This window comes from Macaca fascicularis, chromosome 1 (assembly GCF_037993035.2).
Source record: "Macaca fascicularis isolate 582-1 chromosome 1, T2T-MFA8v1.1".
NCBI lineage: Eukaryota > Metazoa > Chordata > Mammalia > Primates > Cercopithecidae > Macaca > Macaca fascicularis.
The window spans coordinates 222,603,435-222,631,095 of NC_088375.1; the positions used below are offsets into that span (position 1 = coordinate 222,603,435).

Here is a 27,661-nt window from a genome sequence, read left to right on the forward strand (position 1 = left end):
TATGTTACCCAGGCTGATCTCGAACTCTTAGCCTCAAGCAATCCTCCTGCCTCCTTGGCCTCCTGAAGCACTGGGATTACAGGCGTGAGCCACTGCATCCGGCCCACCCACTTAGGGCTTTTGATTGATAGCACCAGGTGTGGGGAGAAAGCAGTCCCACTGCCACCTGTATCCCAGGACGGGCACAGGGTCCGGCCCACCGTGGGCTCTCAGTAAAACTATGGGAGCGGGAGAAAGACAGACAGAAAGACAGGCAGACAGAAGGAGTGAATGAATGACCCTTCTTGTGACTTACCGACTGGAAGAACAATGTCACCAGTGCTCCCTTCGGCTGGGGGGCTGGGGCCCACCGGGAGCAGGAAGGAGGTGCCAGGAGCGGTGCTGGGTGCTGGAGTTGGCTGCGTGTGCTGGGATCGTGTGGACACTGGCTGGGGTAAGTGTACTGCCCCTGGGGCCATGCTCCGGGTGGGGGACGTGGACGTGCAGACTGCATCCATGCTTGCATTCCCAGGGATGGCCACCACGTGACAGCTGGAGGAGGAGGACGCTTGGTCAGTAGGCAGCAGAGGACAGAGTGGCTGGGGTGGTTGGGATCATTCACGGGTCCCAGCAGGCAGGATAGGAGAGTGACAACGTGTGCCCTCTCTGAGGACCACCCCATCCTGTCCCTCCCCCACCTCCCCGTGCACCCACCCAGTCCTGCCTTCCAGGGCAAGGTCCTGCCCACCATGCTATTTATCCTGGGACCCACCCTCAGATAAAACAATCTGGACAGTGGTGGCTGGTGAGCTACTCTGTGTCCTGGACCCACAGTCACCCATGGACAGCCCCTCCCTGCTCCCCCAGAACCAAAGAACTCAGCTACTCACATCTGGTGGGGCCTGCAAATATCCGTGGATGAAGTCGTGTTGGAGAATGTCCCCGGGGCGCAAGGCTTGCACACCACGTCAGATGTTTCAGTCCCTTCAGGGAACAATCCGAACTTGTCAACCACTCAAACACTCTGCAGGACAGCTGGGCCTTGGCACTAGATCCCTAGGAGTAGTCTGAGGGGCCCAAGAACCTCTGTCTGTACCTCCATCCCTTAAACACACACATACACACACAGATGCCTGTACACACATGCACACGATTGGGCTGTAGAGTTATGTGAGTTCATCTTCTTGTACCATCACATAACTTTCCTAGCTTAGGGCTCGGTCTGATCCATCTCTGGGTCCTCTGGTTCCAGTACATAAGACGTGCCTAATAAGGAGTGCCGGCAGGAAGAATAAAAGGTGGACAGGTGGACAGATGGATGGGTAGCAAGCACCTGGCCACCACTAACGGTGTTCCCAGCTGGACTACTTAATGGGTTGATGCCCGTGACACTGCAGGGATGTCTACAAAGGAGAGGCCCAAGGGCGTCCCCAAGGACCTGAGCCCCACCCCATACCTGGTCTGGCTACGCCGAAGCCCGGGCGGCACTTGCGTAGCTGCGCGCACAGCCGGCACCCCTCCTGCTTGCTCAGCGCGCAGTACCAGCCGGGCCTGCAGGTGCAGATGCGGTTCTGTTCCCGAGTACAGGCTTGAGTTTCCACCTGGTCTAGAGCAGCGAAAGGGCAGCACACGGTCACGCCTGACTCCGCCACACCCACACTGCCCTCCCAGCCAGCCCAGCACTCCCAGACAGCTCTGATCTCCAGGAGGCTGATGGACCGCCTCAGCATGGGGTACACACAACACTGGGTAGAGTCCCGCAGCAGGACCTGCAGTCCTGCTACTCCCCGCGGTCCCGCTCCTCCCCCGCGGTCCCGCTCCTCCCCCGCGGTCCCCCTCCTCCCCCGAAGTCTCGCTCCTCCCCCGCAGTCCCGCTCCTCCCCCACAGTCCTGCAATCCCGCTCCTCCCCCACAATCCCGCTCCTCCCCCGCAGTCCCGCTCCTCCCCCGCAGTCCCGCAATCCCGCTCCTCCCCCGCAATCCCGCTCCTCCCTGAAGTCCCGCTCCTCCCCCGCAGTCCCGCTCCTCCCCCGCAGTCCCGCTCCTCCCCCGCAATCCCGCTCCTCCCTGAAGTCCCGCTCCTCCCGGCAGTTTCGCTCCTTCCAGCAGTCCTGCTCCTCGCAGCATGAGCATGCGCACCACTCTCCCAGGCACCACCACCTCAACCCTCACGTGGGCACAGTTCTCCCACCGCCTGCCCCGTGGGGCTGTGAAGAGGCTTTGGTGAGACAGGAGGAAAACGCCAGTGGTAAGGGTAAACAGTTGCACCTGTGCCACTTCCAACAACCAGCCTGGGGTAACTCCAGACAGCTGGAAGCCAAAGAGGCTGGCGTAGCGGGGGGATGTTGGAGGCAGGGGTGTGAAGGCCCCCGCTTTCTCTGAACCTACTCACCAGAGCTACAGCGGGAGCCGCAGCTCAAGCACTCGGGAACCCAGTTCCAGAGCTGGGTGTATGTGCTGTCCTCACAGGAGTCACACACGGTGTCTGAGGTCTTGGTACAGAAGACTTTTGCATGTTGACCTGAGGAAGCAAGGGCCAGAGGGCTCAGCCGGGCGGGGCTTCTGCCAGGACCCTGGGCTCATCCAGTGTCCCCACAAAGTCCAGAGTTCTAAAGCCCAGGCGGGAAGGCTATTCTGTGGAGTTCCAATTCCTCAGAATCATCTCCCATCTAGTATTGTACCAGCTATCACGCCATTTCTGAACCCCTTCTGCTCAAAAATAGATTCCTCTCTGCTCTTTCCAGATGCTTGAACCTCCACCTCTGGAGACCTATTATCAGTCAATCACCCTTTAGTAAGAACTAGCCTGCCAGTTTCTTCCTTCTTGATAGATGGCTAACATTCTCCAGCTAGGGGCATGAATGACAGAGGGAACAGGTAGTAAGAATGTAGTCCTTGGTATCCTATCAAGGACAAGGGCATGGGCCTGGAGAGCAGGTATGCCAGGGACGGGGAACACTGACAGAAACCTTTAAAAAAAGGTTGACTCAGTAACTTTTTTTTGAGACAGAATCTCGCTCTGTGGCCCAGGCTAGAGTGCAGTGGCACAATCTCGGCTCACTCTGCCTCTCAGGTTCAAGCAATTCTCCTGCCTTAGCCTCTCAAGTAGCTGAGATTACTGGCGCCTGCCACTATGCCCAGCTATTTTTTGTATTTTTAGTAGAGACGGGGTTTCACCATGTTGGCCAGGCTGGTCTTAAATTCCTAGCCTCAGGTGATCCACACACCTAGGCCTCTCTAGTAACTTCTTAAAGAGATCCTTCCAGTTAATAAAAGAAAGAAGAGAGTCACTTTCCCTGGGGTGTCTTAAAATGGCTAGGGATGGTGACAGGTACTTATATGCCCACCTACATCTCAAGGTAACGGCTCAAAGCCCTCCATTGGCTCCCAGACAGAATAAAATCTAAACTCCTTACCATGGTCCCTGCTCACTCCTTCCTCCTCCTCCCCAGCCGTACTCGCCTTCGCTCATCCTGGGCCACACACGCTGGCCCTACTATTCCTTCAGCTCACCAAACAGGCTCCGACTTCAAGCCTTCGCACGTGCTGTTGCTTCCTCCTGGCACACTGTTCCCTGTACACGCGCGTGATCTGCTCCCTCACCTCCTGCAGGCCTCTGCCCAAATGTCACCTCCGCAGAGAGACCTTCCCAGACCACCCTGTGTAGAACAGGATGTCCTGCTCTGTCTCCCCCAGCTTACCTGACCTTGTCTTTCTACAGCACTTAGACAGGACCACACGTCTCCTAATTTGTCTGTCTGCATCACATTAAAATGCAGACTCCACGAGGGCAAGGATTTTGTCTGCCCTGCTCTCTGTGTATTCGCAGCACTTAGAACACACAGCAGATACCTTATAAACATGACATGAATAAATACAGACACAAATGAATAGATGGAGGGCACCGGGAGTCAGGCTACCTGGCTCCACCAACTGTGGCTGGGCCTCAGGTCTACCATCTGTGAAATGGGTAAGCATTCACAGAGTCAGTCAAATATGCACTGAGTGCCTACATGGCATTGTGCCATGTGCTGGGGATTCAGCAGAAAACAAGCCCCAGTCCCTGCCTTGGAGGAGCACACAGTGGAAGCAGCAAGAAGAGGGATCGGGCTCTAATCACACAGCGAGGAAAGAGCTGCCATGGGAACATCAGGGGCCAGTGAGAGCTCAAAGGAGGCAGCACTTGTCTTTCAAGCTGAGTGCTGCCTCCTCCAGGCAGCCCTCCCTGACTCCCCCAGGAGCTAATTTAGGCTCCTCCTCCCCCTCCTCCTCCGGCTGGGCAGTGTGGGGCAGACAGGCTTCCTGGAAGAGGGGATATCTTCAGCTGAGGTCTACAGGGCAAGTCAGAGTTAATCAGGGAAAGGGAGTTGGGAAGTGTGGCAGGAAGAAGGAACAGCATGTTCACAGGCCCAGAAGCAACAGGGAGCATGGGCTGGTGCACAGAACCAGGAGTTCAGTAAGAATCAAGGGCCACGCCCCTGCGCCGCAGCCCCTGCACACACACGCTCCCCCAGGGCATGGGCCCCGAGCCCCCGCGGCTGCCCTTACCCGGCGGACACTTGCTGCAGCACATCTGAGCTGTCTGGTCATAGTATTCTCTGAGCCGGCATGTGCCCCCGGGCTCCGGGGCGTAGGGTGTAAATGCCACCTGGAAGGAAGAAGGGAAAACTGCCATCAACAGGGCCGCCCTGGGTTCTGCCATGCCTGATGCCCAGGTCTCCACCCTGCAAATGTTTGGCCCTCCCCCTGCCCGGCGGCACTGATGATGGATGGGGAAGTTCCTCCCCCTGGAGCAGGGTACAGGAAGGGGAGCTGGTGCTTTCTTTTACCTCTCCTGCCTCCCCACCTTGGTGTATCCTACTGTCTGCAGGCAGAAGCACGGAGTCTGCTGGCCAGAGGGCAGGGCTGCCTTTAGGCCTTCTCCAGTGCTGGGTGACCCCTAACTCTACCTGGGACAGATATCCAGAAGATGGTGGCCTTGGTCACAGAGAACCAGGGTTCTCAGCACAAAGCTGCCCTCCACCGAGGATACCTCTCCTTCCCTCCCACACTGGAAACATCCCTTGGTCTTTCAAGATGCGTGCTGCCTCCTCCGAGAAGCCCTTCCTGACTCCCGGAGGTTAATTCAAGCTCCTCCTCCTCCTCCGGGCTCTCTCTAAACATGGAATATGACCCCTCTTAACAGTCATCTCATTGTTCTGGAATGGTTACTTGCTTGTCCTTCCGCCCACTGTAGGTATGTATGCCCATACCTGTGTACACCCACACACTCATGTCATGCAGACAGCAGAGGTGGCAGCCTTGTCATCTCTAGACCCTCAATCTCTCACATGGGACCCACCGCAGAGCCGGTACTCATCAGCCGAATGTTGGTTGACGACCATGACAATCGTTGCCATTTCTGAAGCACCGCCTAGGTACCAGGCACTGTTCTAAGCGTTTTCACTGCTCGAGTTGGTGGGTGCTGTTGTACCCCACTCAGACCCCTGCTGCCAGCAGGGCATCTCTCCCCCAGCTGCCGTGGGTGTTGGCTGATAATGAATGCCCCACAGCCTCAAGGCGGGACCCACCCTGGTACAATTCATGGTCCAGAGCCACCTCCATGGTGTCGGGCTGAAGCGGGTGAACATGTCCCTGCTAGGCCCCCTCCCCTGCCCTGTCCTGCCTGCTTCTCCTGGGAGCCCTCCCTAGTAAATCACTTTCACAAAGATCCCTGCCTCAAGCTCTGCTTCTAGAAGACCCTACCTGAGACAGGTGTGTGGTCTCAACAAGACTTCCCAACCACCCAGTGAAGACGGAGACAGTTTCCCTACTGCAGCCATGTTATAGAACAGGAAACCGAGGCCTGAGAGGGCAGGTCACCTGCCCAAGGTCCCAGACCCAGTAGGTGACAGAGAAGGGTTTGGACCTGGGTCCCATCTGACTTCACAGCTCACAATCTCAACCACTGAGCTGGATGCCTCCAGGAAGAGATGAACAGTGTAATGAATGGAAAAAAGAGAGGGGGCTGGGTGTGAGGCCGAAGCACGCGGATCACTTGAGGTCAGGAGTTCGCGACCAGCCTGGTCAACATGGCAAAACCCTGTCTCTACTAAAAATACAAAATTATCCCAGCGTGGTGGCACGTGCCTGTAATCCCAGCTCCTCTGGAGGCTGAGGCTAGTTGACAAAGCGAAACTCTACCTCAAAAAAAAAAAAGAGGGGAGAAAAGAGAAAAGCAAAGCCACCCAGAGAAGCTGCAGCCCTGGACAGAGGGACAGACACAGAGCCCTCCTCCGTCAGGTCTCTGAGTGACCCTCCAGGAGTGCAGAACTGCGGCACTGTCACCACTGTGCCTTCCCAGGACCCCTGGGAGCAAGCCCCTGAGTGCTGCCCTCTCTCCTGAAAGATTGAGGTTGGCAGTCCGGGTTTTCAGGGACAAGCACTAATTAGCCATCTCTACCAGGCTGAGAGCAAGCTCAGAATGGAGACAGTCACGTGTAGGCAAACGTGGGTGTGAACACATCTGTACAAGCACAGAGGGTGTACACACACGCCCCAAGTCCTTCAGGGGCCCCCACAGATACGTCACCTGGAAGTGACCAAAGGGCAGTTCTAGGAGGTCAGAGCCAGGGCTGGCACCTTCCCCACTGTATTACCAGCGGCAGTCATGTGGCCAGTACAAGATCAAGATCCATAACCTTTAGTGAACGAGTGATGGGGCCTCTCCATAGATAAGGATACAGGGAGTCAGAAAGAACTGGTTTCAAATCCTCACTCCACCACTTAGTGGCTGTGTGGCCTTAGGCAAGTGCCTTAACCTCTCTGGACTCCAGTACCTACCATAGAGGAGCAGAGGAGATACTAAAAATATTTCACGAACCAGCACAACGTGGGCATGGACCTATCCTGGACTTCAGCTGTCAGTAAGCCAGTCAGAGCAGACAGCAGCCGGGACACCCAGCACCACTGGGCCAGTGCAGACCTGGCCAAGTTTCTACCAGCCAAGGTGGCAGGTGGATTCGGTGTGCCTCCTCCTCCCCTTCCTCCCAGCACTGCCTGGGAGTCAGGACCGTCCAGAGTCAGGGGCTGCTGAGCCCTTGGCTGCGCCTGTAGCAAGTGACAAGCAGGCCTAGAAACCCAGCAGTCTCCCACCCCGGCCTGGCCAGCCTACCCTGGCTGCACCCCTTGGTGCCAACAGCTGGAACCCCTCAGCGGGAACAACCCAGAGGAGCTGGGGCTTCCTGCTGTGGAGCAATTTGCCATTCTTCTGACCCCCAGGCCTTTGCCCCAGCTGACTTCTGTGCCTGGAACGGTCTGGTGCTTCCTATAACAAATTCCATGTGTCCCTTAAGAGCCCTGCTCAGGCAGCAGCCTCCCTCCTGAAGGCTTCCTGCCTGCACCCCACCCTGAATGAGTCACTCAGGCCCACAGTCCCCACCTTCCTCCCTCACGGCTCTCGCTGACAGCACTGCTGTGAGGTTACCCACCTGCGCCCCCCGCTAGATGGGAAGCCCCCCTGAGGCTACAGGCTGGGGGTTACCCTTTGCTGTTGCCCCATAGCCTAGCACGGGGTAGGTGCTCAGCAGCTGCTAGTCCAAACTGTGGGCGGGGTTACAATGTCCTTTCCAGGAGGGATCTAACTCCAGCGCCAGGGCCGCAAAGCTCAAACACAGATGCACTTTCCACCCTGGCCTGCCCCGGAGGCCCACTCCAGGCCCATCAGCTCTGGTGAATTCTGGGCACGGGCAGTGGGAACCATGCTGCATAATGGGGTCTGAAGAAGTAACTTCAGCCCCCATCTGGAGCCTCAGTTCGCCTGGGCACGGTGCTGCCATGCACACTCGGTCCCAGGACTCCTCCCCACCTGGTTTGCTGCTGGAGGAGACTCCCAGGCACCCGAGACAAAAGGAGAAGCCTTCTCAGGTGTTCCCACAGTGTATGGGGGAGCTCACTGCCTGTGTCCAAAGCACCCAGGGGTGCCTGTCATGAATGCCAACCCCCACTCCCCAAACAAGTGAAGAATCTCAGGGGTGGGCCCAGGAAACTATACCATTAAAAAAAAGAAAAAGAAAAAGGAAATCTCCCCGGTGATTCTCATGCTCCTTTGCAGAACACGCTCTGATTATGTGGCCCCCTGGATTGAGCAAGGTGACCTGGGGGAGGGGTGGCGGAGGGGCTCATGGCCACGATCCGGCATCCAAAGGCTCTGGGAGCCCCTAACCCAGAGAAATGGCAGCCTCTGCAGCTCCCTCTGCACAAGCCATTCCATCGAATACTAACTGTGGCAGAGGGTCTGCCTGGCCCTCAGCAAACCCCCAAACTGCCTTCCCTGAAGGCTATTGCTGGGCACTTCCCCAAGGGCAGGGGCTATGCCTCTGCCCTCTGACTGAATGGCCTCCCAGACGCAGCTGCCTCTTCCCTCAGATCACATCCCCCAGGCACGGAGGGGCTGCACCTCTTCCCTGGCAGCCCCCCACCCAGCACAGTGGCCAGCACAGGTCTCGTGGGAATCCTGCATCCCGCAGGCTTCATCCCCACGAGTGTCCTTGGGGTAACCAGGGGAGCCCCTCACTCCTTCAGGGCCTGAGAACCACATGGCCAGGGCGGCTCCAGGCAGCAGCAAGAAATCCCACCCTGGCTGGGGAAGGGTTTCCTGTCAGGGCTCAAAGGGCCTGATGGGAAAGAGCCCTGCGGTGGCCAAGTTTGGGCTCTTGAGAGCTGCCACGGACAAGGGCTTCTGGCCACTAACGATAGGCAGCTGGACTCCCATGGCCCCCCAGCTGGCTGAGTGGTGACCTCCCACCTCCTCCCCTCCAGGTTCCTCTCTTGTCTGAGGCTTTGCTGTGAGTGACCGTCCCTGGACTTCCTCCCTGGCTCTGTGTGGCTCCAGCCCCCCATAGCTGGCAGAAGGCGCAGGACTTCCTTCCCCGCTCTGTGAGGCTCCAGCCCCCCATAGCTGGCAGAAGGGGTCAGCTCCCTTGAGCAATCTCAGGCCTGTTTATCCTCTTGGACAGAAAAAAAAAAAAACCCATAGCCTTGTCATGGCTAAACAATGAGGAACAGAAAGCCCCTTGGCAAAGCAGAACAAAAGGTCACTCCCTCCACAGCAGCAGTCCCCGGGAGCAGGGGGCTGGGCCCAAACCACAGCCCTGGGAGCCGGCCTCTGGTCAACACAGGGGCCCCCTTGGAGGTCCCCAAAACATGGCAAGCATTCTCTAGGAAATGCGGGGCTATGGAAGCTTCCAGTTCCTTTGCTTTGGGTTGGGGAGGCTCCATTCACACCCCACTCACCCCCCAGGGGATCTTCGATATGTTAAAATGAGGAAATAAGTTGGAGAGTACTTGATTCAGTCAGCGTGTTTAGCAAACTACAATCGTCCAAAATATGGGGGGCTCGAGTGAAAAACTGAAAATCACTGATGAGGGTTAACTGGCCATTTATTTAACAGGCAGGGAATCTGAGACCCAGTGGTGAGGGAATTGGAGAGGATGGATGGATGGATGGATGGATAGATAGATAGATAGATAGATAGATAGATAGATAGATAGATAGATAGATAGATAGATAGATAGATAGATAAAATAGATAAGAGATAGACAGATAGATAAAATAGATAAGAGATAGATAGATAGATAAAATAGACAGATAAGAGATAGACAGATAGATAAAATAGACAGATAAGAGATAGGTAGATAGATAAAATAGTAAGAGATAGATAAAATAGACAGACAAACAGATAGATAGATTAGATAGATGACAGAGATAATAGAAAGTAAATACAAGATAAATAGGAGAGAGAGACAGACAGAGAGAGAGACAGAATAGATAAAAGGAAGGAAAAAGGAAAACTGCACCTAAATCTAACATCCAATTGGTGAGGCAGGTCTGACTGTGCCCATTGCACAGATGAGATAACAGAGATAGAAAAAGGCAAAGCCACCTCCCCTGGTCTCCCAGAGACTTTGGGCCATGCCAGGGCCAGGATGGTGGCAAGCGGAGAGAGGACTATGGATAAGAAGCTCGTCAGGGCCCACCCACAGGCTCTGAACCATCTCCCATCTGGGTCCACAGCTCCCATTTCCCCTCCTCCAGACTGGGCTCCCTCCTCTAAGACAGGTAGAACCTGCAGTTAGCAGTAGCTCATCGGTTCCGGGCAACTGTGCGTGTTACACCCACTGTCTGGTTTTCTCACTGACATTCACAGGTGCTCAGGGAGACAAAGCAGCGTGCCCGAGGCTATGGCAGGAGAGCTGCAATCCTTGCCACCCCCAGTCCTGCCTCCCTTCTCTTGGGGCCCAGAGAGCTTCCCTTCCCCCTCGACATAGACACAGACCCAGGACTCCAAGGGCCCCGGAGCTGAACGGCCCAACCTCAGCAGCTCCTCCCACCATGCAGCCTCCATCCCAGATGGGAGCTGTCTCTGTCACCCAGGGGTTAGACTCCCACCCTGTTGCTCCTCCAGGTCTCGGCTTTGGCCCTCTGGGGAGGAAGGAAAACAACGGGATATTTGTTAAGCACCTACTATGTGCCAGGCCAGATGGCAGGCACTATATAAAATCCCAGTTCCACCCTAAAAAGCAGGTGTGCATGGGCCCATTTCACAGCTCAGGGAGATCAAGTCACTTGTCCATGGTCCATGGAGAAAGTCAGGGGCAAAGGTGAAAGCAGTGATTCATTCATTCATTCATTCATTCATTCAACAGACGTGCTGAGCACCCAGGGTTGTAGGTGCTGGGTAAACAGTAGCATTGAACAAATCAAATCCCTGCCCCCGGGAAGCTGCCGTCTTAGCTGGGGAGACACATGCACGTTCAATAGAGAATTCAAGGTGGTGATAAGAGCTAAGGAAAAGGGTGACACGAGGTGCGGGGCCGGGGCGACGGGGAGATGCCCTTGGCACACTCAGTGCATGGCCAGGAGGTCAGGGCAGTGGGCCCAGAGCGAGTGGGTGAGGGTGAGGATGAAAGCAGCAGCAGAGCATCTACTAGAAGCCTACTTCATGACAGTCATCGGAAGGGCTGTCCCGGCATCATGGCCTCTCTGAATCCTTCCCTGGTCCCCCTGAGGCCAGTCCTATTATTATTCCCAAGTTACAGATGAAGAAACAGCCTCAAAGAGGCCTCCTCACCTCCAGCCCTGCATCTTCTCCCTGGCCAGGAAGACTGGGTTTCAACCCCCAGACCCGCCCCTACCCCAAAGATCCTCTGTGTCCTCACTCAAGTGTCCCCTCTGCTGTGGGCAGTAACCAGGTCCTGTGTGCCTCAGTTTCTCTTTCTGTAAAATGACAGTGTGGGCCTGGTTGATGCTCTAAGCAAAAGGACCAACTCTGGGTTCTTAAGGATGGGTGTCAAAGGCTCAGTCCCTCGTGAGACCTCAGGGGTGCTGGGTGGTGTGTGGCTCATCCGCATGAGAGGTGGAGAAACAGCACGAGCTGAGAGGTGGGGGCTGGGATGTGGGGCAGAGTTGGGCTGGTCCTGGGCCTCTGGGAAGGGCGGAGGGTGGATCGGGGGGGCTTCCATGCTCAGCTTCTGCCCCCATCCCCTTTCCCCCAGGGAGGGCAGCCCGAGCACGCGACTTCTGAGAGGAAAGGGCCAGAAATGTCCCCTTTCCCAGGTGTGCTGGACACCCAGCCTTGTAGGAGGGGCGCTGACTTAGGTTAGAGGGTCTACGTGCCTATGGAGAGGTGCCTGGCATGCTCTGTGCACTGCCAGGAGGTCAGGGTAGCAGGTCCGGGGGATCTGGGAGTGTCACGGACTTTCTCTGAGCCTCCACACTGTCACCTGTAAAATGGGAGTCGTGCTCCTTGCCCTGTCTCCTCCAGGGGTTCTTGTGAGGAGCAAAGGCGGGCAGGTCTTCACTTGGGTTCATGATCTCCCCGATTCCTAGGGGCTCCATGGTGGTGCCGCAGGGGGCATGCAAAGGCCCTGGTCATAGACCCATGTTACAGAACATGAGAACTGGGCTCTTCCTGCCTTGGTTTTAGCCAAGAACTGGCAAGGCAGGAACACACCCCAGGGCAGCGAACTGCCCGGCTTTAGTAGGGTGCTAGATGGCCTGTGTGGGCCTTGCAAAGGAGGGGGCCTCCAACCTGCCTCAAGGGCAAGTGTGGGGAAGCTGACCTGTGACTCCTGGGGCTGGGAGTTCACCCCCAGGCTGGCACCAGGCCCGTTCCTCAGGAAGCCTTACATCAGGAGACCATGGCAGGGCTGCTGCTGTGATGGTGCGACCGAGGCCTCGGTGGGGCAGAGGAAGAAGGGTGCAACAGGCCAGATGTGGTCCTCCTTGATAGGGACCTTGGGCTGGCTCAAAGGGACTTTGCTCAGAGGAACACTGGAAGGGTGATATGAGTCTGGGTGAGTGGCCAAAACCCAGGGGCCGGGTTCTGTGAGCAGCCCGGCCAGAGGACGATGTGGCTGTGACATCCTGCAAGAAAGTGAGGCTCTGAGAGCTACTGAGGGCCGAGCTCCAGGAAGACAGGACGCCGCAGGTTCCACCCTCCCTGCACGCTGTCCCCTCTCTTCTCACCCCGTCCCCCTCACCCTGGAGGACTCAAGAAGCACAGCTGGTGGACAGGGCTGCAGGTATAAGATTCGCTCAAGACTAGGACTCTGGTGGAGCCGTTAGCTGGTAAGGGGCAGGGCCAGGTGGCCAGGCAGGTCTGATTCTGGAGTCTGCGTCAGCTGTTGGGGAATTGAGCAACCCTGGGCCAACTGACTTGCTGCTTGTCCTGTTCCCAGGCCAAGGCCCTGCGAGTACCCGAGGTGGGGGCCCTCAGTCCCTTCTCCTATTTATAAATAGACAGCAAGAGAGGAAGGAAAGAAGGGAGGCCTGGGGGAGAAGGAAAACGCTGAAAGCACCACATCTGCGGTGCCCTCTGCTCTTCCGGCCGCCTTTAGCACAGCCTTCTTTGGGGGTCTCCATGGGTTTATTGTTATTTTTTAATTTACAGAAAGAGATCGGGTCTTGCTGTGTTGTCCAGACTGGTCTTGAACTCCTGGCCTTAAGCGATCCTCCTCCCTCGGCCTCCCAAAGGGCCAGGATTACAGGCGTGAGCCACTGTGCCCGGCCTTCATGGCTTTTCAATGTTCCGGAGATCCCTTTTAGATGCCAGTACCCTTGGGAAGAGGTCATGCTCCCAGCCTTCCCCAGGGAGCCCGCCCGGGCAGGGATCTACCCGCTTAGAACGGAAGATGATACGGTGGGGAGGTGGCCACAAGGAGAAGCTTCAGGCTTTAGGGCTCGAGACCAACCCTTTACACAGAGCTGGAAGAACAGAGACTGTTCAGGAAAGTACCAGGAAAAGTACCTACTGTGTGCAGGCACAGTACTAGGCACGTTCATATGCCTTCTCTTCATTTTATCCTAGCACTAACGCAATGAGGTCAGGATGACCCCATTTTACAGACGCAGAAATTGAGGCTTGGGAGATTTCGTGCAAATTGCCCAAGGTCATGCAGCCAGTGGGCAGCACCCCAGGAGCTGATGGCAGCGGCATCAGCCTCTGTGCCCTCTGACAGTGTTGTACCCTGTGATCTTGTCCCACTCCCTCATTTTACAGACAAGGAGCCCACAGAGGGGAGTGACTCTTCTATGAACACACTGTGAGCAGGGGAGGGTGGTTCAGTGACTCTCCAGCAAAAGGGTCTCCAGGGTCTTAGGGCAGGTGCCAAAGCTGTGGGGAGGGGCAGAGGTACCTGCCCAAGGACCCAGGGACCCTCACACAGCGGAAACCCTCTTCAAGCAATGCGGAAACCACATCATTTGCATGATGGGTCGCGGGGCCCCTAAGGCGTGGTGGGAGGCAGCAGAGGCATTTGGGTCTCGACCTTGGGGGTTCACAGGAGCCCCATGGACTGCAGGGTGCAGCTACATCAGGCCAGGTCGTCACAGCGACGCCAGGGCCGGTGACAGCGGAGGCCCGTCTGCCGTCACGGAGAGGAATGGCGCCCGCGTTAGGAAGGACCGACCACATCACAGGCAGGCAGCCCGGGGGTGACACATCCCACTCCTGACTCGCTGCCTGTGATGTTGCTTTAGAAATGAGCTGGGGGCAGACAGGAAGACTGGGCTGGTATCCGGTTCTTGGAGCCAGGCTTTGTGCTAAATGCCAGGGTACAAAGACGCTGGGCATGGTCCCTGCCTGCAAGGAGCACTGAGTCTAGTGAGAGACGTGCCAGCCTCTCCCACTGTCACCCTCCAAGGGGCCTGCTGATGTCCCTGCTCCATCTCCCACAATCCCTCCTCCTCGCCACCCTCAGCATCGCGTGCCAGCTACAGGCTCCTTGGTCTTGGTTCCCAGCCTTCTTTCCCTTTCAGATGGACCTAAGCCCCCTTCCTACAATCAAGCCTGGCTCTCCTTAAAAGCTTCCAGCAGCTGCCACCGCCTGCACAACCTCCTCAACCCCTGCCAGCATCTCCCACCTGTATTCATCACTCGCCTGTTGCCATCACAACACAAAGCGGCGCCTGGCTCCTCCGCCCCCTTCTCCACACCTGTACTGCTGCTGCCTCTGCCCAAACGTCCTCACCCGCCACCCCCCACCTGGCAGGGCTGACTTCTCAGTTTCTTTCAAGAGTTCCCTCTGCCATCATATCGGGGGGTCAGAGGTCCCTCCTAGGGGCTCCTGTGACAACCTGGGTGCATCCCTATACTGCCCACATCCGACCAGTTTTTGGCTAATTATTGGTTCCCTCGTGCCTCCCCCTAACCTTGACAACCTTGTATGGGCGCTGAGCCAGACACGTGGGCTTTGATCCAGTTCTGCCATTCCCCCACCTCCACTTTGTCATCTATAAAATGGCGACAGAAACAGTGCCCCCTTCACAGGGCTTTATGATTCATGAAGTCAGTATGCGTGGCGTGCTCGGCACTGTGCCTGGCAGTGGAAAGAGCTCAGTGTCACCCGTGTGTCTGCTACTCATCGCCCTACACACAGCCAGCACACAGCCCACAGCTGGCATCTCATAGATGCCGAATTGCTCAACACAAGCAAAGTTTTAATTTTCAATTAGTTGAAATGAGCTGGAGCTAGCATGAGAACCGGGCAGGAAATGGACGTACAAAGAGAGGGGGTGGCGTCCTCAGAGCAGCAGACTGAGCGCGCCCATGTTCAGATGACAGCGACTCATGGTCTCCTCCACCACCACCTCACTGGAGGGTGATGTAGGCACAGCGCTCAGGAGCCTGGCCACCTGGGGTGGAGTCTTGGCTCTGCCTCTAGTGAGCTGCAAAACCTTAAGTACGTCGTTTAACCTTTGTGCCTCAAAGGCGTCTTCTGTAAAATGGGGATAATGTTCCCCTGCCCCCAGGTGGCTGTGACAGGGAAGGGCACTCTGTGCATTTAATGCATCGGTCTCTTGCCTCGCACCTAAGATGCACCCGCTAAATGTCAGCTCTTTTTTTTTTTTTTTTTTTTTTCTTTTGAGACAGAGTCTCACCCTGTCACCCAGGCTGGAGTGCAATGGTGCGATCTCGGTTCACTGCAACCTCCACCTCCCAGGTTCAAGCGATTCTCCTGCCTCAGCCTCCTGAGTAGCTGGGATTACAGCGACACGCCACCACACCCGGCTAATTTTTGTATCTTTAGTAGAGACAGGGTTTCACCATGTTGGCCAGGCTGGTCTCAAACTCCTGACCTTGTGATCCGCCTGCCTCAGCCTCCCAAAGTGCTGGGATTACAGGCCTGAGCCACCGCGCCAAGCTAAATGTCAGCTCTTAGCCCTGGGCTCTGTGCCCTGCCAGCAACTGCCCGCCCCTAAGGGAAGTGACAGAGAGCAGCCCTTTTGTTTCCACCTCACAGTCAAGGAAGCCAAAGGTCAGGGAGGAGCTCGAGGGGTCTGGGGGCACAGGGGCAGCAGCGCCAGGCAGGCCCTGGAATCCTGACCCCCAGACCAGTGGAGGTGCAGCCCATTTCACACCTGAGATGAGCAACCAGCCCTGCCCAGTCTCCTGCCCAACCCAGCCGGGGTAACCAGCCAGCAGTGGCTAGGACCGGGCTGGCCCTGTGACTGACTGCAAAAGCTCCAGGGACAAATGGGGCTGACACTGACCAGAATCAGTCCACTGGGGCCAGGCATGGTGGCTCACGCCTGTAATCCCAGCACTTTGGGAGTCCGAGGCGGGTGGATCACTTGAGGTCAGGAGTTCAAGACCAGCAGGGCCAACATGGCAAAACACCATCTCTACTAAAAAAAAAATACAAAAAATTAGCCAGGTGTGGTGGCGCACGCCTGTAGTCCCAGCTACTTGGGAGGCTGAGGTGGGAGAATCGCTTGAACTCAGGAGGCAGAGGCTGCAGTGAGCCGAAGCCGAGATCACGCCACTGCACTCCAACCTAGGCAACAAGAGCAAGACTCCAACTTTAAAAAAAAAAAAAAAAAAAAAAAAAAAAAACAGAATTGGTCCATTGGGCTCAGGCTCAGGCCAGGCAGAGCTAAGGCCAGAGGGGCCTCATGTTGCAAAAAGCGGGGACACCTCCTATGTCCCCACCCTACATCCGTGGCCCAGTCTAAAGGCTTCCTCCTCCTCCCTGAAGTCTATCGCCCCTTCCTTCCTGTTCTCTGCTTCTTCACCAACCCAGAGCTGTCACCTAAACCATGGTGACGGCCTCCTCATGGGCCTCCCTGCCTCCAGTCTCTCCATCTCATCTGTGCTTCACACTGAGGCCACAGTGATCTCTGCCCTGTCACTCTCTTGCTCAAAAACTATAATGGCTCCCCAGTGCCTCAACTCCTGATAGGAGGAGTGTGTGTGGTGGCTGAGAGCATGGACACTGGAATAAGGATGCTGGCTTGAATCCATACTCCTTCCCCTCTTAGCAGGCAGCCTTGAAGGTGTTTTGATTTGTTTTCAAATAAAGGAGTTCGTAGACCTCAGTCTTTTCATCTGTAGAATGGGACTGATAAATGCACATACCTCCTGGGGCTGATGGGAAGATTCAATAACACATGTAAAAGTGTTTAGAAAATTCCTCCCAAGGCCGGGCGCGGTGGCTCAAGCCTGTAATCCCAGCACTTTGGGAGGCCGAGACGGGCGGATCACGAGGTCAGGAGATCGAGACCATCCTGGCTAACCCGGTGAAACCCCGTCTCTACTAAAAAGTACAAAAAACCAGCCGGGCGAGGTGGCGGGCGCCTGTAGTCCCAGCTACTCGGGAGGCTGAGGCAGGAGAATGGCGTAAACCTGGGAGGCGGAGCTTGTAGTGAGCTGAGATCTGGCCACTGCACTCCAGCCTGGGCGACAGAGCGAGACTCCGTCTCAAAAAAAAAAAAAAAAAAAAAAAAAAAAAAAAAAAAAAGAAAATTCCTCCCAAATTATAGTTGCTACAGTTTTCTCAATGTAATTGCTATTACTATCTCCATAAACTGGCCCTAAACTTACAGCTTCATGTGCTGCTGTCACTGTCCCCAACAAACCTTTGGCTCCAGCTAGGACAGCTGGGACAGTCTAACATTGTCCTCTAATATTCGGTTTTTGTTTTGTTTTGTTTGAGACAGGGTCTCGTTCTGTCACCCAGATGAGTGCAGTGGTGCAATCTCGGCTCACTGCAACCTCCGCCTCTGGGGTTCAAGTGATTCTTATACCTCAGCCTCCCAAGTAGCTGGGACTACAGGTACACACCACCATGCCTGGCTAATTTTTTATTTATTTTATTTTTTTTAAGTAGAGACAGGGTTTCACCATGTTGGCCAGGGTGGTCTCGAACTCCTGACCTCAAGTGGCCTCCCAAAGTGCTGGGATTACAAGCGTGAGCCACCTCGCCCAGTCTGTCCCCTAATATTCTTTCCTCCATACCTCCCTCCCCACACCATTCTTTTCCCTGTAGCCACTCATCCTAAACCCGCCTACCTTTCAGAGCTCAGCGGTTAGAAGGCCCCCTGTGTGGGCCTGGAGAAGGGCAGAATCAGGAAGGGGACAAGAAAAGACCAGGGCAATGACCAAAGAACCAAGTCACAACAGGAAGGACGCTGAGCCAAGGGGTGGAGGGGTGATGTCTAAGGAGAATGGGATGCAGGAGCGGGGCTTGAGGGAGCTAGGGGGCAGGACAGGAAGGAGCAGGATTAGAGGCTTGCAAGGCTCAGGAAATGACAGCAGGAGCTGCTGGCGATGGGGCCACAGAAGCCTGGGGCCTCTGTGAGCTGCAGCCAGAAACTGGGGCTGGGGTCAGCGGGAGGAGGGGCCAGCAGGGGCACCCAGGGCACTGGTGGGTGTCCTGCTAACTAAGGCAAAGGGCCAGAGCCCTTCCCCAGGGGTTCACAATCAAGTCCACAGCTGGGCCACAGGTGGACCACACCTGGGCCTTCTGAGCTGGGTGACGTGCTGGTGCAATCTGCACTCCACCCCCTGCCCAAAGCCACTTACTCCAGCTGGGGCCAGGGAGGTCCTTGCTAATCTCAAGTGACAGTTGAGGCCGCCGAGGTTCAGAAAGGAGAAGGGAACTGGCCAAGTTCTCCTGGAAGCAGAGGCTGGGCCAAGATGAGGCCTCAGACCCCTGACTCCCGGCCCCAGGCCCCACCCATTCCCATGGCCTCTGGCCTTGCTCCTGAAAGACCTTAAGAAGGCCTCCCGCTGACAGCTCAGAAGATGTCCTCCCTCCTCCCTGTCCACAGCCTGCCTGCCTCCAAATCCCCTCCCGCTCTGCTCTCCCACTCAGGCACACTGATTCTCTGAACCTGTGGCCACATCAGTCTCACTAGTGCAGGGCCACGCTCAGCCTGAAGCAGACAGTGGGCCACTGTCTGGACAGCAAAGGAAAACAAACCAACCCCCTGGGGATTTCTGTACTGTCTTCAGTCAGAGTGGCTGGGTCAAACCCGAGCCCCAGCTCCAAAAGGGACCCACGGAGGAGAGATCCGCTAGGCCTCTCAAGGAGCCAGTACGCCTGAAAGAGATTCACCCTGCGGCCCTCGAAGTCAGGTTACACTGTCTGTTTTCCCAACAGAACATGCCCACTAGTGTCCAAAGAGGGGAGAGGGAGGGCAGCTGGCCCTCCTGGGTCCTGAGAAGGGGCTCTGCAGCCCTCTCCAAACACCCAACGCTTGCTGTGAACTAGCTAACAGGTCTCCTGAATCCAGCAACAGAATCAATAATCTAGCAACCATGAACCTCCAGGGTGATAATTCCAACCCCTCCTCCCCCTGCAAAGAAGAAATAGAGGCTGGGCGCAGTGGCTCATGCCTGTAATTCCAGCACTTTGGGAGGCCAAGGCGGGCAGATCACTTGAGGTCAGGAGTTCGTGACCAGCCTGGCCAACATGGTGAAACCCCATCTCTACTGAAAATACAAAAACTAACCGGGTGTGGTGACGCACGCCTATAATCCCAGTTACTCGGGAGGTTGAGGCTGGAGAATAGCTTGAACCTGAGAGGCAAAGGCTGCAGCGAGCCGAGATCATGCCATTGCACTCCAGCCTGGGCAACAGAGCCAGACTCCATCTAAAAAAAAAAAAAAGGTCGGGCGCGGTGGCTCACGCCTGTAATCCCAGCATTCTGAAAGGCCGAGACAGGCGGATCACGAGGTCAGGAGATCAAGACCATCCTGGCTAACACGGTGAAACCCTGTCTCTACTAAAAATACAAAAAAATTAGCCAGGCATGGTGGTGGGTGCCTGTAGTCCCAGCTACTCGCACCACTGCACTCCAGCCTGGGCGACAGAGCGAGACTCCATCTCAAAAAAAGAAGAAGAAATGGAGTCTCAGATGCAGGGTGGCTTGTCACAGTCCACAGGAAAGAGGCTAGATGCAAGGGCAGAGCCGGAGCCCTGGGATGCACCGCCAACAGCCCTCCCCCTGCACTCCCCGTGTACACTTGGGGCTCAGGCTTGGAGCAGAAGTAAATTATCTCTTCCAACCCCCCATCAGCAAACAGACACTTCCTCCTCCAGGGCTCACAGCCAAGTACCTCAAACCACAGTGACATCACTGCCACCTGTGACATCACTACACGCCACAGTGGAAAAAGACTGTGGGTCCCAGGGAGGTGGGCCCTGAGCGTCAGAGCCCCAGCCCCGCGGTCAGAGGCTCAGCAGAGGTGATCAAGGCCCAAAGCCCTAAGGGAAGGGGGCAGGACTCAGAACCAGGGCAGAGCAGCCTGCACCCATTACCGGTGACAAAGGGCTTCTTCGAGGAAAACGCCCTCCCTGCTCAAGGCTTCCTTGAACCTGCGGGTTCCCAGACAGCAGGCTCTGCAGTGCCTGCCTCCAGCGAGGACTTTCCCACAGTGTAGGGAAGGGGAAAGGATCTAGCTCTTGAACTTGAAAAGGTGCCACCTAGGTACCAAAGGGCAGAGAGGCAAACCCCAGCTCTGCCTAAGGAGCTCCACCACGTCCTTCATGAAGGCTGACAGGCAGCCGTGAATTCTCGATGGCCCTGGGGCCTGAGTCAGGAAATCATTCCACCCAAAGCAAGTGAGATTGAGGTCAGCAAGCAGAAGAGAATCTGGGGAACCAAGATATTGACAGTGGGGAGTCCTGGGCTCTCCCTCCTGGGGACTTTTAGATACCCCACCCCCAACCTGTGGCCTTTGTCAAGTATACTCAAAGCTGACACTTCCCCAATATTCTACGAAAGCATTGGAACCAGGGCTGTTAGGTTTCACAGGTAGGGATGCTTAGCCCCAGAGAGGTTAAGTAACCCAAGCAAGGTAGCACAGCGAGCCAGTGACAGTGCTCAGATGGGAACTGTGATCTCCCAACACCCGGGTCAGTGCTCCTTCCTCGGAGCCATGCTGCCTTAGAAGTCACTTGGAGGCAGAAAATGGACAGCATGACCTCAGAAGAGCCCCCACAGGGCATCCCCTTCTCAGGGTCACAAGTAACCAGAACTTTCAGCAGCACAGAGGCTGGAGATGAAGGAGGTTTGGGAGAGCGCCTGGAATCTTCCCGTGCCCATCCTGCAAGCTGAAGCCTCGTGCACTCTCTCTGTGCTTTACCAAAGGTACCCCTCACTCACCCCCAAAACACACAGCCCCCGTTACTCACTAAAAGGGGTGGTGAAGGGAGGGGAGGGGAGATCCTGACCCCGCCGCCTTTGCCACAATACGGTGTCCTAAGACCAGGCTGCCAAGCAGTGGGTATGAGAGGCCCCGTCAGGGGGCACTGGGGCAGAAGCACAGACAGGAAAAGGCAGGGAGGAAAGAAGTTGCTCTCTGAGGTGATGGGCAGCAAAGCCACTTAGACAGGAACTCTGGGCAACTGCAGGGCTGCCAACCAAGCTTCCGGGCCCCGGGGCTGAGAGCAGAGAGTCTGACTCCACAGGGGTCCCCGCCTAGGCCTAAGCACCACCCCACGGCCCAGAGAGTCAGGTCAGACCTGCAAAGCCACCAATGGCTCAAATAGCTGCCAATGCCAGGATTAGAAAGCACTTTTAATCCTGACAGTCAGTCCGTGAGGCTAGGATTACTCCCATTTTACAGATAAGAACACAGAGGCTCCGAGGGATAGAAAGACTTGTCAAGGTCACACAGCCAGTAAAACAGCAGAGCAATGACTCGAGGTTTATCTGATTCAGAGGCCTGGGCTTTTTCCCAGAGTCATCAGTGCTGCTTCCCTGTGCCCAGACGAGGGTCCAGAACTGGGAGCCACAGCACCTCTCCTTTGTTCCTGTTCACCCCATGGCACCTCAAACCTCAGCTTCCCTCCTTGCCCACTTCTGGGTAAATCACACGCATTCTGGGGTCCTGAGTCACCGTCGGTAAGTGGCCCCATCCCTCACTACACTAGGGATGTCGAGGGGGTGAGCAATTTGGGGAGAGGACCCCTAACCTCAGCAGACCCCATTCAATGGGATGGGGAGCGCAGAAAAATATCCTAAGAGATGGAGGCAAACAGAACCCCACCCTGCCACCACTGACTTTTCAAACCCCCTGTCTCCTCATCTGTAAAACAGGGCCATTATCAAGGTCAAAGTCAGATGAATGTTTTTTGAACACTTACTATGTGCCAGACACTGTCCTAGGCCAGTGGTTCTCAATCAGGGGCAATCCCCCAACCCCAAAGGACACTTAGCAATATCTGGAGACATTTTTGTCACAAGGGAGGGTGGCGCTACTGCCATCCGGTAAGTAGAGGCCAGGGATGCTGCTAAATATCCTACAGCTCACAGGACAGCCCCGCAACAAAGAATTAAATGTCGAGGACGCTGAGATTGAAAAACCCTATTCTAGGCTAGAGTCTACAGTGGTGAATGAGTCCCTGCCCTCACGGTACTTACAATCTTGTGGGAGGACATAATAAAAGTGAAAGAAATAGAATAGGTCAAGAGCATTATACAGGAACACAAAGCAGGTCGGGGAGAGAGAGCACCTGGCAGGGAGCATTTACAGGCAGGATTGTCTACTTCAGCAGAAGGAAGTGAGGGAAGGAGACCAAGGGACATCAGCAGGAGGAGTATTGGAGGTGAGGTGGGGAAGCGAGTGCAAAGGCCCTGGGGCAGGTGTGTGCGCAGCACATCTGAGGACAGAAAAGCATGGCTCAAAAGCGAGAATGGGGCCAGGCACGGTGGCTCACGCCTGTAATCCCAGCACTTTGGGAGGCCAAGGCAGGTGGATCACTTGAGTTCAGGAGTTCGAGACCAGCCTGGCCAACATGACAAAACCCTGTCTCTACTTAAAAAAAAAAAAAAAATTAGCCAGGTGTGGTTGCACACACCTATAATCCCAGCTACTTGGGAGGCTGGGATGCCCTTATGACCTTGGCTGAGCTAGTAAGCCTATGTTCTCATCTGTGGATGTGGTGTTCCCTGGCTGGCCCTTGTCACAGAGCCATGGGTGTGAACATGGGTGAGGTGGGAAAATTGCTTGAACCCAGGAGGTGGAGGTTGCAGTGAGCAGAGACTGTGCCACTGCACTCCAGTCTGGGCGACAGAGTAAGACTCTGTCTCAATAAAATAAATAAATATAAAGAAGAAGAAGAAGTGAGAATGGGCCAGGCACAGTGGCTCGTGCTTGTAATCCCAGCACTTCGGGAGGCTGAGGTGGGAGGATCACTTGAGGTCAGGGGTTCAAGACCATCCTGGGCAACATGGTGACACCTCGACTCTACTAAAAATACAAAAAATACAAACAAATTAGTTGGGCATGGTGATGCACTCCTGTAGTTCCAGCTACTCTGGAGGCTGAGGCAGGAGAATCACTTGAACTCAAGAAGCAGATGGAAGCTGCAGTGAGCTGAGATGTCGCCACTGCAATCCAGCCTGAGCAACAGAGCAAGACTCCATCTCAAAAAAAAGCAGGTTGGTGTAGAGTCGGGTGTAACATACACGCCATGGCTCTGGCAAAACTCTTCCCCTTCCCATGCACAACTGTCCCGGCTACTCCTCCAGGCAACATTGCATAGTAAGGGCCATAAAGCATCACCCAGCCCTGGGGAGGGACAGTGCTACGGGGAGCCACTGTGCCAGGCGCCAGGATGACAGGGTCACCTCTGACATAAGAATGACTGGCAGGCTCTCAGCCTTTCACACCCATGGCTCTGTGACAAGGGCCAGGCAGGGAACACTTTCCACATCCACAGATGAGAACATAGGCTTACTAGCTCAGCCAAGGTCATAAGGGCAGTTGGGACAGAGCCCAGGCCTGTGAGGTCTGTGACCTGTTGGTAGTGCAGCTCCTAGAGGGTTGGAGCTGGATCTTGAGGTCCCCAGAGCCAGGCACTGGGCTGGGCTTGGAGTAGGTGTGTCCATGAATTTTTGAGGAATGAATAAATAAATGGCCCCACCTCAGGGTGCCTGACCACCTACCCATTGCCCTCTAAAGAGGTGCCTGACCGACAGACTATACCCTCAGTCAACACACAGGCTCCCCACTGGGATTTCAGACAGAGGACAAAGAGACAGAGACGTGGGGGAAGGAGGGAAGAGCCCCCAGGGCCAGCAGGTACCCCAGATCACCCAACTCCTCTCCGATGTCCAGCCTGGGAGCTCCCAACCTCTCCCCTAACCTGAACTGGCCCCAGGCCCTGGGTGATGAGGAGGCAAACAGCAGCACCTCAGCACCAAGACTTCCAGGGGGGAGGTGGGCCAGGCCCATCAGGCAGAGACCCCTTATCCTTCTCCCCAGACAGCCCAGGCCCTGCTCGTCCCCATCAGAGGCACCAAGCACTCACCTACTGCCAGCTTTACTGCGATCTCTTTGTCAAATGAATAAATGACTAAGTGAATGAATGATCTTTTCCATACCAGCTGGTAGATAAGACTTTTAAACGGGGCAAAAGCCCTGCGGCAGTGAGTTAGCTGCATCCACGGCTAGCTCAGGTCTCCTGGAGCTCCTTCTGCAGCTCAGTTGACTTCCATCCTGAGAACCCACTGTGTGTGAGGGCCTGGCTGGGAGCAGGGGTGCAGATACGGGCACTGGGAGGGTGCTGTGAAAGGAGCTTTGGAATCAGGCAGACCTGCATTCAAATCCTACCCCCAGCTCCCCAGCCCCCAGCTCTGTGATCCTGGGAAACGCCTCAGTTTCCACATCTCTAAAAACAAACAGCACCACCCACCTCTTGGGAGTTGCTGTAAGGGAGGTTTCAGTGAAATTTCGTGACAATATACCTAGCCCAGTGCCTGGTGCTTCGTGCGTGTTCAGAAATCAGGAGCTATGGTGATGCTACTAATGCAAAGGAGGAGGAACCCACAGTTCCAGCCCTCAAGACACCTTCCATCCACTTAGGGGGTAAAACGCTAGATTAAAAAGCAGAATGCAATCTGTCCTCAAACGGAACAGAAGGGCCTGGGAGTTCGAAGAGAAGATCAAATCCAACTGAGAAGGAGGAAAGGCTTTCCCGGAGTGAATGGCATTTGCAGAAGGCCTTGAAGGATAGGGGTAAGGAGTGTCCCTTGGAGAGCGGACGGCACAGACACTGCTTTTGGCACAATGACACACACGATGACCATCGTCAGTTCTACAGAGGCTGGGGGTGGAAGAAGAGCTCAGGTACCTTACTCTGGCCTGGGATCTCCAGGGGAGTTTCTGCCCCGACCACTGGGAGCCACAGGAGGCTCCCCAGGCAAACGGAGAGGTGCCTCACGCTTGAGAAGGGTCTCTCTGCCACGGATCAGCGGGAGAGGGGGCAGGGCCTGGAGACCAGCTACAAGGCTGTGGCAATAGTCCGGGTGGGGTGGTGGGGAGCAGGGATGAGGGAGGAGGGAATCTGAGCTGCTACAGGAGCTGGTCAGGAGGGGAAGGAAGTGGGAGGGAACCCGCTCCGGCTACTCCAGGACTGCAGCCTGGTGTCCTGAAGAGCCCTGTGCCTGCCACCCCTCTCCCATCCAGGGGCTTGCATGACCCCAGAGTTCACCCAGGCAGGCCCAAGCTCAGTGGCAGGAAGACCCCCTCTGAGGCCAGAGTCTATGGCATGATCCCAAAGTCAAGCTGGGGACCACAGTCATCCCCATTCACACTCGGCCCTAGAGTGGGGACTCTCCGGACCCAAAGGCCACCCAGGACTTACTCTGGGGCAGTTCTCCAGGACCCACTCCTGACACCCACTGTGGGTGAGTCAGTTCTAGTCTGGCAGCCCCCATCTCCACCCACAAGAACTGGACTCTTTGGCCTCAGATCAACGAGTCACCTTATGTCACCACAGAAGCCAGTGCCACCTCCCACCTTCCTCCTCGGTCAAGATGTCAGATGGGGGCAGATGGGCCACGTGTCCATCAGGGGCGGCTCTGAGGAAGGATGAACGCCCACCTTCCCTGCAGTCTCAGGGCACAGGGGCCAAGGGCAGGAGAGACCCCCTTTGGAGGAAGAGTTCCCCCAGGCCCTTCCATGAAATACAGGTTCTCTGAGCCTCAGTTTTCTTCTGTAAAAAATGGGTTATCCTCCGGGAGGCGGAGCTTGCAGTGAGCCGAGATCGCGCCACTGCACTCCAGTCTGGGCGACAGAGCGAGACTCCGTCTCAAAAAAAAAAAAAAAAAAAAAAAAGGGTTATCTTATCTTACCAAACCACGGAGACAGTCAAAAAAATGGGATAATCCTATGTTACCAAACCAGGAGACAGTCAAAAAAAGGCAAAGGGTACACAGTCCCTTGTACGCCCGTTGCTATTGTGGGAGTGATGTTCATAGGAGCCCTAGGGTTTCTGCTGTTTCCATTTTCCTGCGGCCCCTGGAGACTTCATTTGCCTTGCTCGATTACCAACCCCGACCTCCCGCGCTTCCCCTGCCCCCAGAGGCCACAGAAAGCAGACTCTGCAGTAGCCCCCAGACGCCTCGGGAGGAAGCAGACGGCAGCTCGCCCTCCAGTTGTGCCCTCAGTGGGCCTGACACACACCTGGCCCTGCTCTTCAGACACAGGACCCTGGTATTTCTAAGAAATCGGAAAACCGTCGCCCAGAGGAAGAGGAAGTCTTCTGAAGAGGGTGCCCGGCGTGGGCAGTGGGGCAGCGCCCCAGCACAGCCCCTTCTCCACCGCGTGGGAGGGAAGGGCTGTCGCGGCAGTCACCGGGGTGAGGGAAAAGGGGTCCCGGGTCTAGCGGGGGTCTGCCCAGGGCTCGCTGCTCAGCCCCAAACGCCCTGGCCTGCGCTCGCGGAGGAACCAGGGTGCGCTCCTGTCACGACGCGGGTAAGAGGGGTTTCGGGGGCCGGAGTTGCGCCCCGAGCGCACGTGTACGGGCCCGGGGTCCCCGGCGGGTCCCTAGAGGTGTGCGGCGCGTGTCTGACGCGGATGGGGGGCGGCGACTCGGACTTCCAGCCTCCCAGCCCGTGACGGCGCCCCAGGAGAGCGCGGCCCGGGCACCCGAAGGCTGCGCACCAGCCGGGTGGGCATGCGGGGCGGCTGTCCCCCGTGGGCCGCGCGAGTCACCCACCTGGGCGGGCAAAGCGTGCCCCGCGGCCCAGAGCTCCAGTCCAACGGCCAGCGCGGCCCAGACAGCGGCGGGCGCCATGGGTGCGGGCGGGATCCGGTTGCCCCCTGCCCTCGCGCCCTCGCGCCCTCGCAGCGCAGCGCCTTCTCCCCAGGCTCCGCTGTGCTCGCCAGCCGGCGGCGACTGAAAGCGAAAGCCCGCGCTGCAGCGGGCCAGAGGCCAAGCGGCGGGGCGGGGCAGGGCGGGGCCAGCCGGCCTTGGACACGCCTCCCCCACGCCCCTCCCCAGCCTCTGCTGGGCCTCCGACCCGACCACCCCAGCATCGCCGGGCCAATACCTCCAGCGTCACTCCCAGCACTCGGTGACCCTTCAACCTCCTCCTATCGTCCCCTCCTCTTCGAGTCACCATCTCCACCTGCCCGGCCTCCACCTGCCCTCCCAGCTCCCACAGGTTTCCCTGTCCCGTGAGGGTGAGGCACTAATTTGGAACAACATCCCCCAAAGCTGACACCTGCTTTAGGGGAACCAAGAGAATTCTAGATCATTCGCTCATTTAGACTCTATTTTAAGTATATTTAATTCTTATTTTTTAGTTTTTTTAGAGACAAGGTCTCACTCTGTCACCCATAGCTCACTGCAGCCTCCAACTCCTGGTCTCAAGCGATCCTCCCACCTCAGCCTCCAGAGTAGCTGGGACTACAGGCTCGGGCCACCATGCTGAGCTGATTTTTTTGTACAGACGGAGTTTCGCCATGTTGCCCAGGCTGGTCTCGAACTCCTGAGCTCAAGTGCTCTTCCCACCCTCAAGTGATCTTCCCACCTGTGGCCTCCCAAGGTGCTGGGATTATAGGTGTAAGCCACTGCACCTGGCTTGTTTAGACTCTAGAGCCAGATCACCTGGATCTGGATC

At 56.3% G+C, this 27,661-nt stretch overlaps 1 protein-coding gene across 4 annotated transcripts in view; it reads right to left on the reverse strand.

The window, feature by feature from the left end:
• TNFRSF1B (TNF receptor superfamily member 1B) overlaps nucleotides 1-26,936 on the reverse strand; it is a 47,046-nt gene extending 20,110 nt beyond the window's left edge. For all 4 annotated transcript variants that reach the window (XM_045380484.3, XM_005544761.4, XM_005544760.4 and 1 more), the window contains exons 1-6: nucleotides 26,755-26,936; nucleotides 4,528-4,627; nucleotides 2,372-2,500; nucleotides 1,436-1,585; nucleotides 870-963; nucleotides 296-531 (exon numbers count right to left, since the gene is read on the reverse strand). In XM_045380484.3, coding sequence (XP_045236419.1) covers nucleotides 296-531; nucleotides 870-963; nucleotides 1,436-1,585; nucleotides 2,372-2,500; nucleotides 4,528-4,627; nucleotides 26,755-26,832 — 787 coding nt within the window. In that variant the 5' untranslated portion in view covers nucleotides 26,833-26,936. The remainder of the gene's footprint in view (nucleotides 1-295; nucleotides 532-869; nucleotides 964-1,435; nucleotides 1,586-2,371; nucleotides 2,501-4,527; nucleotides 4,628-26,754) is intronic.
• Nucleotides 26,937-27,661: the final 725 nt, after the last annotated feature.